The sequence below is a fragment of the Psammomys obesus genome, unplaced genomic scaffold (genome assembly GCF_907164565.1).
Source record: "Psammomys obesus unplaced genomic scaffold, mPsaObe1.curated_primary_1811, whole genome shotgun sequence".
NCBI lineage: Eukaryota > Metazoa > Chordata > Mammalia > Rodentia > Muridae > Psammomys > Psammomys obesus.
This window is the reverse complement of record NW_026596406.1, coordinates 1,458,446-1,470,982: the sequence shown is the minus strand read 5'-3', so window position 1 is coordinate 1,470,982 and position 12,537 is coordinate 1,458,446. Positions and strand designations below refer to the sequence as shown.

The following is a 12,537-nucleotide window of genomic DNA, read 5'->3' as shown; positions in this document are numbered from 1 at the left end:
GCTGAAAGGCAGGCAAGCCCAGGGTTTCACCTGTTTCCATGCCCAGTACCTGGAGTTACAAGTGTGTGTTCCATAGCTAGCTGTCCAATTATGTATTTCATTTTGATGCATACTGAATTGTTTCTCACAGGGCTATGGGATTTCCTCTGTGCCGTCTACTTCCAATTCCAAATCCATAAAGGAGAATAGTAATGCTGCCATCATTAAAAGGTTTAACCACCACAGTGCCATGGTCCTGGCTGCTGGTCTCAGGAAACAGTTAAGTATACATGTAGAAATTGTCACTGACCTTTTCAGGATAACCAGGTGAAGGGATGGTGGTGTCCAGTTCAGCGATTTTGACATGAGCTTGTTTTTCCATTGCTTTTTAAGACAAGCACAAAATGGACAGAATGGTGAGCCCAGCAGTGTGGATGGAAATTCCGGAGATGCAGATTGCTTTCAACCAGCAGTCAAAAGGGTATGGGCATCAAGTGAGGCCATTTGGGGATTGCATATCTCTAGGTATCTACAGAGGAGGTCTATGCAGCCATTGTAACTTTGTTAGAATTAGTAGGGCTGGGGTAAAGCTTAGTGGTAAAGAGCGTAGTGAAGATTCAGGGAGTGCTGGATTCAATTCCTCAGCACCCAAAAGAAAATTTATAAAAAATAGTAAGGACATACAGGTGAGCCTCATTACAGTTACTTACTTTTGTGATAACTTTAAATACAGTTTAAAGTTTTAAATACATTTTAAATACATTTTCAACTTACAATGTTTTCTGCTTGTCAAGGCGTATCTGTGGCCCAATTCAAAACGGAGAATGCCTGTATTCAAGAACAGCTCACAGCATCAGATTAGCAGACAGAGATAGAAGGATCAAAGGCCTATGTCTCATAGACTGCTACTCATACACATTTAAAAAACAAAAACCAAACAAACAAACCAAAAAAAACAACTGTGGTGGCTCATGCCTTTTATTGCAGCACTCAGGAAGCGGAGGCAGGTCCCTCTCTGAGTTCAAGACCATCCTGGTCTACAGAGCGATCCAGGACAGCCAGGGCTACACAGAGAAACCCTGTCTCGTATATATTTGTATGTGTGTATATATATACTACTTCATGTTGGGTATTGGTGAGAATACTGTCTTAACCGATTAAAAGGTACTTGCTCACGATAGAAAGGCTTTATTTTTCATACTCTGTGAAATTTCAGTTTCTGACAAAAATATCATGTCAATAATTAACAGGCGAAGTTACAGGAATCCATTGAATATGAAGACTTGGGAAACAACAATTCCGTGAAAACGATTGCACTGAATCTCAAAAAGTCAGACAGGTCAGTTTGGCTGGTGGAAGCGAACACTTACACAGCAGTCAGTGCAGAACGGACTCTGCAAGTCTAAAGTCAGTTTGTTGCCAGAAAAGCACAATATACAATTTTCTTTAAAAGTTTGCTTTGTGACCTCAGCGGGAGGAAGAAAGAAGTAGGAGGAGCACCACTAGTTCAAGGATATCCTCAGCCGTACAGCAAATTGAAGGCTTCCCTTGGCTAATAAGACTCATTCAGAACTCCAGTTCCAGGGGATCCAACTCTCTTCTGGCACCAGGCACCCATAAAGTGCAGATATACATACAGGCATAACAAGCATAAAATCAATCTTTAAAAAATAAAGTAACTTTATACAAACCTGGAATGCATCCTAATTTATTAGGTCAAGAAAACTAATATTTACTACACAGGAAATGTCCATATGTCACAGCAAGTGTAGAAGTCAGGCCAGCTTGGGGTCAGGTCTCCCCTTCCACGTAGGCCCCAACTCAGGTCATCTTTAGCAGTGGATACCTTTACCCACTGAGCCGTCTCACATGCTCAGATTTTGGATTTTCATATTAGTTTCTTACTCCTTTTTATAGAAATTATAAGGGCTGGAGAAGTAGCTCAGTGGTAAAGAACTCACCTTGCTCTTGCAGAGGACCTCTGTTTGTTAAAAGATTATTAATATTGATTTATATTTTAGTAGAGCAGCGGTTGCTCCCTAACCAACTATAAACCCCAATAACCACACAGAAAGACTAGGACTTATTAGCCTAGAGCACTGTGCAGTAATTCTCATCCTAAACCAAGCTAGTAGAGCTTTTTCTACTCAGATTTTCACACATTACGCTTGCTTTTTAATCATATCCTAGATACAGTTCATTTCTTCTAGTGTTTCCTGGTATTATCCTCATGGATCTATCCTAAACTTCCTGTCCCTTCTCCTTCCCACACCAGACTAGGATGTCCTACCCTATTCTCTGTCTTGTCTGGCATTGTCTGGTTATCTTTTATTGACAATACGGAGAACAAATGGTGGCATGTTTACAGAAAGTTGAGAAAGGAGATACTTAGAGTAAACATCACAGTGCAGTATCGGGGATTAAAACCACATAGTGGGGTAGAAAAATCAGTATTTGAATGAACAAGGGTAAACTACACAGTCCCAAGAGCATTATACCAACACCAGTTTAATTTCCAACACCCACAGCAATTGGTCACAGCCATCTGTGACTCCAGCTCCAGGGGATCCAGCATCTGGCCTCTACAGGCATCTGTGTTCACATGCCTGCCCGCCACCACCTAACATACATAAAACTAAAAATAATAAAAATAAAACTTTAAAGGAAGAGATTAAATCACCCACGTATTTTTTTTCCTGTAAGGGAATGTTTTGTTGGTGATAAAATATTTGAAAGAGATACTGAACACCTTTACTCTATATAATTATGTCTCCTGTGCTAATCTCCAGGTATTATCATGGTCCTACTCCAATTCAGTCACTACAGTATGCAACAAGTCAAGATATTATTAATTCTTTTCAAAGTATTAGACAAGAAATGGAAGCTTACACACCCAAGTTAACTCAGGTAGGTGACTTACACTATTTCAAGGCCAGAATTCTTGTAGCTGCTACCTCAGGTTACAAGCACAGCCAACTGAACTGTGTAACTAAACACATGTTGGTCTTTATACTGGGTTGCATGAGGCCATTTTCATGAAAATTTATAGTGTTCTGGGAGCTGTACGTAAGTAATTATGTCTGTGTAAACTTGGGACCCATAATTGTGTCTGTGTAATACTGGGACCCATAGATTAGGAAACAGCCAAAGCAGTTGTATAACCCCAAGTATACAGTACAACATGGAGTCAGTGCTGTCTACCATGTGAGTCCCAAGGACTAAACTCAGGTCATCAAGCTTGCCAGCAAGCACCTTTACAAACTGCAGTATTGCCAAGCATGGTGGTGCACACCTTTAATCCTAGCACTCAGGGAGGCAGAGGCAGGTGGATCACTCCCAAGTTTGAGGCCAGCCTGCTCTACAAAGCAAGTAGACAGCCAAGGCTACACAGAGAAACCCTTTCTTGAAAAACCAAAACCTAACAAACAAACTGAAGTATCTCAGTGTCCCATATTTAATATTGTCAGAGCATAGCTGACTAAAGGAAACTAAAATCTCTTAAAGTGAAGTTTTAGGAGGTGGACAGACAATTACGTGGCTCAGAGGTTAAAAATGCATGCTGCTCTTCTTTCAGAGGACTCACATTTGCCTCCCAGAACCCACAATTGGTAGCTCACCGCCACTTTTAACTTGGCTTCAAGGGATCTGATATCCTTCTCTAGATACCAAAGGCACCTGCACACTTGTGGCATTGACTCACACAAACACAGACACACACACACACACACACACACACATTATGTAGCGGTTAAAAAAAAATGTAAAGGTTCTTTTAAGGGCGCTACTGTGTTTCTGCTAGATGAGTTTTCTACACAGACCATTTCAAGCCTCAAGAGAAGTTATTCACTCTGGTTGCCATACATAACATACTTGCGTAGGAGTAAAACTACTGTTAAGACAACTGCCAAGAGGGAGTGAAGTCAGTTCCTGATCCATTCCTTTCAGGTTCTCTCAAGCAGTGCTGCTAGCAGCACCATCACAGCCTTGTCACCTGGAGGAGCACTCATGCAAGGAGGGGCACAACAAGCTGTAAACCGTACGTAGCAGCCACCTTCTCCCTCTCTCTCTGCTTAAGTTAGTGCCAAAGAAATGCCAAGGCTGTACTGCTTGGCTTTTTTTAATTATTAAATTTCTTTGCTGGGGTGCAGAAGTTGTCAGTGCCGTGGCACATGTGGAGGTCAGAGAACAACTTACAAGAGTCCTTTCTCGCCACCATGTAGGGAAGTGGGGTATTTTGCTGAGGGTTTGTGGGTTTGTGGGCATGAGCTTGGGGCCTGTAACCCAGACCTCCTGCATGCTGTGCATGCTCAGCACTGCTCAGCTCTACACTCAGCACCTCAAGTGTTCATTTTTAGGACTGTGGGAGCAGCTGTTGCCCTAAGGCCCTCTTCTTTCTTTTGCAGAGATGGTGCCAAATGATATTCAGTCTGAATTGAAACACTTGTATGTGGCTGTTGGTGAGCTTCTGCGGCATTTCTGGTCTTGCTTTCCTGTTAATACACCATTCCTAGAAGAAAAGGTTAGAACTGATTCTAAATACAGCCAGCTACTGTGGTAATGACTGAGAGGTAAACATGCATTACCATGTGCCAGATAATATCACTGTTAAGCATTCATACATCATTTAAGCCTCACTGTGTCTTTATGGGAAAGGTATTGATTATAATACCCATTTCGTAGATTAGGAAACTGAGCCATAGATGTTGCATAACTGAGAATATAGTTTAGAACACCCTACCTCTAGACCATAAATAAGTGGTAAACAGAGACTCAGTACAGATTACTGTTTATTTGATACATTTATTAATGAAAAATCACAAATAAAAATATAAAGTGAAAAAAATCGCAAAGACTGACAACAAATAGCACTTTTATTTTTTTTATCTTTTTGTATTGCTAGGGTTAATTCCAGAGACTCATGCATGCTTAAGTGTTTTACCACTAAGTTTCGTCCCAAGTCCTAGCATGAATTATGAATTTTATTTAAAATAAATAAAAACTCCTGTTACCTATTAAAGAACAATTAACAAAAAATATTTGTTGTATCCTCTATAAACTGCTGTTCAAGCAAACATTAAGGAAAAGGCAGGACAGGTAGTAAAGCTGGGTGCTAGAGCATGTGTTTAGGAAGAAGTCCAGGGCCCAGTCAGCAGCAGAAGAGAGGGGAAAGAAAAGGGAAGGGAAGGGGAAAGAAAGGGGAAAAAGGAAAAGAAGAAAACCTGTTAAAACAATCGGCAGAAGGGTCAGGTGGATACTACACACCTTTAATCCCAGCATGAGACACTGGGTCACCCAGAGCTTCACAGTGAGATCCTGTCTAAAAATTAATTACTTAATAAATAAAAGCATTAGGCAAAGGACCTGACTGCCAGGACCCTAAAGAATACAAGTAACAGGTAGACAGGATACACAGCTGTAATTCAAGTATTCAAGCAAAGGAGATAAAAATCTTGAGTTCAAGATTCAGACAACAGTTGGGAATGGTGATGCATACCTTTAATTCTAGAATTGTGAATTTGAAGATAGCCTGATCTACATAAGAAGTTTAAGTTACCCAGAATTAACCTAGTAAGACCTTATCTTTTATAAAAATCTGCATATCAGAACCAAATAAAGGGCAGAGTGAAGGGAATCTTATGAAAGAAAGGGGAGATAGAAAGACTTGGAGGGATCAGGAGCTTCGAAAGGAGACCAGCAGAGCCATAAAAACTGGGCTCTGGGGACCCTGAAGAGAATTATACCTCAAACAAGGACAGTGCATGGAGAGGACCTAAAACTCCGGCTCAGATATACCCCATAGATTCAAGTCTCCAAGTGGGATCCCTAGTAAGGGGAGCAGGGACTTTCTCTGGCATGAACTCAGTGGCAGGCTGTCTGATCACCTCCCCCTGGGGGGGGGTGTACAGCTTTGTTAGGCCACAGAGGAAGACAAAGCAACCAGTCCTGATGAGACCTGATTAGCTAGGGTCAGAGGGAAAGGGAGGAGGACCTCCTTTATCAGTGGACTAGGGGAGGGACATAGGGGGAGATGAGGGAGGGCAGGATTAGAAGGGGACAATGGAGGGAGCTACAGCCGGGATACAAATTGAATAAATTGTAATGAAAGCTAATAAAAAAATTGAATATAATTTTTAAAACCTTAAGGCCATCAGAATGACTCAGTCATAGGTCTTGATTTTAAAGGCATACACCTCTGATGACATGAGTTTAGATTTTAGAATTTATGGTGGAAAGATCAAACCAACAATCGATAAATGTGATTTGCCATATGATAGAACGAAAGACAAAAAAGAAAAAAGAACACCTACAGCCCTTGTGTAGTGGGTGTGAAGCCCTGAATTTGACTCCTGCACCACCACAGTGGGTGGGGAAAGAAGAGGGCTGACAACTTAGTTCAGTGGCAATGCAAGCCATGTGCAAGACCCTGGGCTTTCTCCCTTACAAGGAGGCAAAGTGGGCCCAGGCAGCTCAGACTCACTCAGATTGCAGTTAAAGAACATTTTTACCCGACAATTTACTAAATATAACACTCAGAATGATCACTAATGCCGAGTTACTAAGAGGAGAGTCTTTTCCATAATTGTAAACATTCTTTCACTTAGAATTGTTTAAAATTTTGCCGTAAAGTGACAGGCAATGGTGGCATATGCCTTTAAGCCGATCACTTTGGAGGCTGGCAGATCTCTAAATTCAAGGCCAGTCTAGTCTGCAGAATGAGTTACAGGACAGCCAGGGTTATATAGAAACCTTGTCAGGGGGTTGGGAGAGAATTATCCTAAAGTTGGGACAGAGAGTTAAGAGCAGTTGATCTGTGATTGCAGTTCCAGTAGATAATCTTTCTCTGAGGGTACATGGCAAAAACATAGTATAGTGTGCAAACATGCAGACAAAACACTCATATGTATAGGAGTCCAGAACAGCAAAGGCTACACAGAAACCCTGTTTCAAAAAACCAAAACAACAAAAAGGAGATAAATAATAAAGATTTACATTAAGGACATTATAATGTGTATGAATGTTTAGCTAGAGAAATGTTCCTATGCCACCATATAAGACTAAAATAGAAGGGGCTCCAATACCTAAGGAGAATTGAGTGAGAAAGCATGTGATTTTTTTTTTCACACAAACACTAAGTAGCCATTTAAAACCATGACTGAGATAAGTATTTACTGAATAAAAGATGTTCATATTAAATGAAGAGAAATTTTAAAATGGTATGATCTGCTTCTTTGCAGATATTTATGCTCACGTGATTACATATGTGAGATATGAATTATAAGCTTTGTTGTTAAAGATGATTTATGACTTATGAAATATACATGGATTATTGGGTGATAGTGGCGCATGCCTTTGATCTCAGCACTCAGGAGGCAGAGACAGGTGGATCTCTGAATTTGAGATCAGCCTGGTCTACAGAGTGAGTTCCAGATGTCAAGGTTATGCAGAGAAATCCTGCCTCGAAAAACCAAAATAAAAGAATATACATGGTTTTCTTTAACAACCTCACCTTCTTAGAAAGAAGATAGTATTCTTCTCTTGGTTCCTACAGATTCTTTGCAATTTCTCTGTAATTTGTTGTTTCTCATCTTTTTTAGGTAGTGAAAATGAAGAGTAATTTGGAACGGTTCCAAGTTACAAAGCTCTGCCCATTCCAAGAAAAGATTCGGAGGCAGTATTTAAGCACAAATGTAGGTCCTAATTTTCTGCCTCTTTGTATTGAATGATGTAATTAACTTTGCTTTCATATATATGAGTACATTGTTCATTTCTTTGCTCAGTATACTATTTTTAATTTGTAAATGTGCCATGCGTTCAAAACAGTGTATAAAGTGTATTTACTACTCTTATAGCTGGCCTTTGCCATTTTGTGGGTTCTTTTTCCCACCCTTTATCCCCCAGTTTTACTCCCTAATCATTAATGAAAGAAGGATAGAAGGGGGAGAGAGAAATAGAGATTACTGAATCTAATTTCTTTCTTGTTTTTTTTTTTAAGCACAACTACTAACAAATGCAGCCAACCCCCCTAAACAACCACACCCAACCACACCCATTCTGCCTCTCAGGCCCTGGAAAAAGTTACCAGAAATCCAAATGTCACACAGTCGCAGAAACTATCTGCAGCTGGCAAAACCATGCCTCTGCTAGAGCACTACATAAATCATAGTCAGATGCTGCAAACCTCCATATCCGCACAGCTGGAATTAAAAAGAAAACATTCTTAAAGTATTTGTGTTCTTTTTTTTTTTTAAAGAAACAAAAATACAGAATTCTCACTCCACTAGCCAGAACTACATAGTGAGACCCTGTCTTAAAACAGAAATACTTGCCATTTAGTGCAAATGTCCTGAGTGTCCCATCCAGCTACACACCATTGCCTCCTACCCGTATTTATCAGAATCATCCCAGTGTTTTCTGTTTTCTGTTATGTAGTGTGTTGAGGCAGGACAGAGGTGTGTGTGTGTGCCACACTAAGAAGACTACTTGTAGGAGTCATTTTTCCTTCCAAAATGAGTGGGATGTAAAGGTCAAACTCAGATTGTTGGACGAGGTCCCAGGTGCAGTCTCTCCAGCCCTTGTTTCTCTTGATAGATTTACCAAGGATGTAGTCCTAAAAATATGTTACTAATTTGGAAAATGTGAGTGTCATTCACAAACCTGGCAGTGAAAGACAGGTAAATTATTAATGACAGGAAACTGAGCTCTTCCTGGATGGTGCTTTACAGCGGTAAAGGCCCGTGATGAAGCGGCATCGCTTTGCACAAGGTCTTTGGTATTGATTCCAAGCAAAACTAGAGCAAACGTCAAAGAGATTTCTTCAAGAGATACTGACTTGGTGAGAAAGAGTATATGCAAACATGGCATCCAGCATTTCAATGACTAGGATGATTAGAAATGGGGTTTTGCGAAATCTGAAAGCTGCAAAATCTTCACTTATGATTTTTTCTGGTGAGCCTTGAGTGTCTCTTACTATACAAGAACACTAAGCAGGGTCTCTGCCCCCTGTGCCGCCTCACTTAACTGTTTGCAGCACTGTGCTGAGGATTCTCAGGCCATGTACAGCCATATACTAGTATGTGGAACGCATCTCATTGGTACTATAAAGCCACTGCTACCTGTCAAGCAGAAAGAAAAATTGCTACTTTTTCCAGACAAAGAATGGCAGACCTATCCTCCCCTGAGAAAAGGAACTAGGGTTGAGGGTTGCTGAAGATTGAATCTGCAGTTTATACATTCAAGGCAAGTGTTCTCCATGTCCAGTGCCTTACATGTCTAATTGGGGTGGGGGCATACTTAAATCTCCCTGATCTAGACCAAAAACACTGACCTGCTAAAACGATTTAGAAACACCACCCCCTGCCCTCATCTATATCCCTCCACCCAGAATAATAAAAGACTAATTACCACGAAACACTCACACACCTTTAAGGAAGCACATTTCAAGTTTTCTAACCTCAAGTATTACTGTGGTCCTTTGACTTGAGTTAAACTCACAAAGGAAAAGTGTTACAAAGTTTAGTCAGGTTTTGCTGCAGTGTGCCTGTGATCCTAGCACTCAGACAGGGGCAGGGAAACTGCCAAAAGTTCCAAGCCAGACTGTTCCACAGTGAGTGTCTCAGGAAAAAATGTGTTGCTACTGCCATCCTGGCCTTCTTAGCTGACTAGTGTATAAACTGAGAAATCATTTTGGTTTGGCTCTCATTGCACAAAAGAAGCAGGCCCGGAGTTCAGCGAGAGCTTTCACACCCTGGTGCTGGGCAGTGGCCAGGCAGTACTGTCACAAGCCAGGTCAGGCAGGTGGCTGTCCGGACCCTGCGCTGCTCCCACCACCTGTCTTACGCACACAGAGTGTGGTTGCATCTTTGCCTGAGCGCTTATCCCGCTCCTCGTTGGCTTAGATATATGTGCCGGGTTTGGATGTGAAGCCTGAGCTTCCCTGACTACTCCCCTGTGTCTCCCCCTGTGTCTCTCAGCTGGTAAGTCACATAGAAGAGATGCTGCAGACAGCCTACAACAAGCTCCACTCGTGGCAGTCACGGCGCCTGATGAAGAAGACGTGAAGCATTCTTGGTGCTCACAGGTTTTTGTGGGTTGAAAAAAGCTGACCTGCAGTAACTCTGGAAACCTGGCTGAGGACAAGCAGATGCTCACACCGAGGAGACATCTGCTGCATGCCGACTCCCAGAGCTGATGCTATTGTACTTGCACATGAGAACTGAAAGAAGGGACGGGATTCACCTAACTCTGGGGAGGTAAACTAAGGCAGAACCAAAATGAGCTAAGTTGCAAATATATATGTTTATGTACATGTATATGTATTTAAAGACTGTTTACTGCAGTTACTCAGGAACTGCTTTTCATTCACGTTAAGCTGCTTTCAAAATTTAAAGGAAAAAAAATACCTACTGGGTGCATTGATAAAATCTGAGGTTTTTCGTTTTTGTTTTCTGGGTAATTTTTTCCCTAATTTTCTGGTACAGGGTAGCCCTAAGTATCCCTCCTCCCACACGGGGATCCTCAAATGTTACTGAATTCTAGTTGTCCCCTACAGCACAGTTAAAGAAAAGTGCTTTAAAGAAGGTTGAGAGGGGCTGTTGCTCAGCCATCAGGACACAGTTGTCAGAAGACACTACTGGTCCTGTGTTTCCTACGGAAATAAGTGTTGCACTGAAGCCTGTGCTTTCAGTCACCAAGTAGAAGGCACACCTGCGGGAGTCGGTGGGTTAGTGCAGGGTGTTGTCAGGCGACAGTGATGCTGCATGTGTTTCTTGGGTGCAAATGTATATTGCTGAGAATTTTTTAAAGACAGCATGTGCTTTGAAAAGAAGAAATTGCATTTTTTTTTAAGAGTTTAAGAATCTTACAAGTGAGAAGTATAAGAATTGCTTATTTTCACCTGTTTAGAAGAAATAAAGGAAATTTCTCATACTTGCTCTTCTTGGTGTCTTGACTGCTACTATCTCAGTGAGTGGGTAGTGACTGCAGGGTCACTGAGGAGCCTAAGTATGACACTGACATTGGTAATATACACCTGGGTTGTTTCCGGAGTCTGCCCTATTCTGTTCTTGTGTGTCAGCTCCTGCCTGTCTGCAAACAACTGAAGACACTTGTATTTATAGGTGCTGTGCACCTTTAACTGGACAACCATCACTTGTAGTTTCCCATTAGGAAAGCTGAGCATACTCAGGTGCTGCCCAAGGACTGCCTCTTCTTTTAAATATATTTGCAAGCGGTGTGTTCCCTTTTTTCTTGTTTTGAAATGGTCTCACTATGATGTCCTGGCTATTCTGGAATTCACTACATAGATCACGCTGGCGTGGAATTCAGAAATCTCCCTGCCTCCGCCATCAGAGTGCTGGGACTAAAGTCCTGTGCCATCACACCAGCTTATCAAGCTGGTTTTTCTAATAGCATGTTACAGTAGACCATGTCCTCTGTAGGGCTCTGAACTAGTAAAAGGGAGAGAGGCCCTAACACTTCATACCTTCACAGCGTGCTTTTCAGATGTGTTTCTAACACAGCTATTTAGAGTAATAGCAGCAGTAAAGCAAAATTTAAAAGTTTGAAATGAAAAAGGACTACTGTTGGTATAAACAGGCATAAGCAAAACTGGAGTGTTACATTAAGAAATGATAACAGCGATGGGTCTATCTTCTTTACTTTGTTGTTTTTATGTACATTGAGTTATGCCTGTTTGTTGTATATTTTGGGGGAGGGAGTTAGTTATCCTGGAACTGGAGTTATAGACAACTGAGTTGCTGTGTGGGTTCTGGGAATTGAATCCGGGTAGAAGAGCAGCCAGTGCTCTTAACTACTGAGCCATCTCTCCAGCCCCAGTGGCACACACCTTTAAACCCAGTCGTCTCTAGGTGGATCTCTGGGTTCGAGGCCAGCTACCCTGGTAACAAGAAAGATGAAATGATTCTCATAAAGGAGCTTGAGGAAGGAAAGAGGTGCTAGGAAACTGGGATAGACACATTAAATTTTTTGTAATACATGATAGAATGTTTCTGTAATCCCAGCACTCAGTGTAGAAAAAGGATGATCCAGAGACTGGGCCTGTCTGAGCTGCACAGTAAAACGCATGACATCCTAGCTAAGCCTTGGAGGTTAAGGCTTTATAAAGAAAGTCATTTGTTCTAGGGAGGAACATGGTCGAACTTTGAAAGACTCCCAACTGCTAGGGGAACAAGGGGAAAAAATGTTAAAATTGGAGACTTGGATTTAGCAGAGCCTGCAAAGCGTTATAGGGTGGGGCTGATTGTTCTTTTTGAAACAGTCTTACTATATAGTTTCTGCCAATCTGTATGTAACTCACTGTGTAGAACAGGAGAACTTGAATTTACAGTATCCTCTCTGCCTCTTGAGTGTTGGGGTTACCAACCTGAGCTACCATATCTAGCTTGGATAAAGAGCTTTAATTCTGATTGCAAGCTGCATGTACAGCTGGAAGTTTCAAGTATAAAGTTGTTTCATTAATTGGTAGTAATTTAAATAAAGTCTGGCAGGCAGGGAAGCTTTGGAGTAATTGGGACTGGAAAGGTGAGAAAGTGGAGCACT

The 12,537-nt window shown here is 41.5% G+C and overlaps 1 protein-coding gene across 2 annotated transcripts in view; it reads left to right on the top strand.

Annotated features, from left to right (window-relative positions):
• The window catches only part of Gtf2h1 (general transcription factor IIH subunit 1), a 27,772-nt gene extending 16,867 nt beyond the window's left edge, over positions 1 to 10,905 (top strand). The window contains exons 8-15 of one of the 2 annotated variants that reach the window (XM_055597672.1): positions 131 to 258; positions 373 to 460; positions 1,230 to 1,318; positions 2,769 to 2,886; positions 3,925 to 4,015; positions 4,383 to 4,498; positions 7,575 to 7,667; positions 9,951 to 10,905. In XM_055597672.1, the coding sequence (XP_055453647.1) occupies positions 131 to 258; positions 373 to 460; positions 1,230 to 1,318; positions 2,769 to 2,886; positions 3,925 to 4,015; positions 4,383 to 4,498; positions 7,575 to 7,667; positions 9,951 to 10,037 (810 nt within the window). In that variant the 3' untranslated portion in view covers positions 10,038 to 10,905. Of the gene's footprint in view, positions 1 to 130; positions 259 to 372; positions 461 to 1,229; positions 1,319 to 2,768; positions 2,887 to 3,924; positions 4,016 to 4,382; positions 4,548 to 7,574; positions 7,668 to 9,950 lie in introns of those variants that run through there. The other variant, XM_055597674.1, reaches the window with a different exon arrangement.
• The last annotated feature ends 1,632 nt before the right edge of the window (positions 10,906 to 12,537 follow it).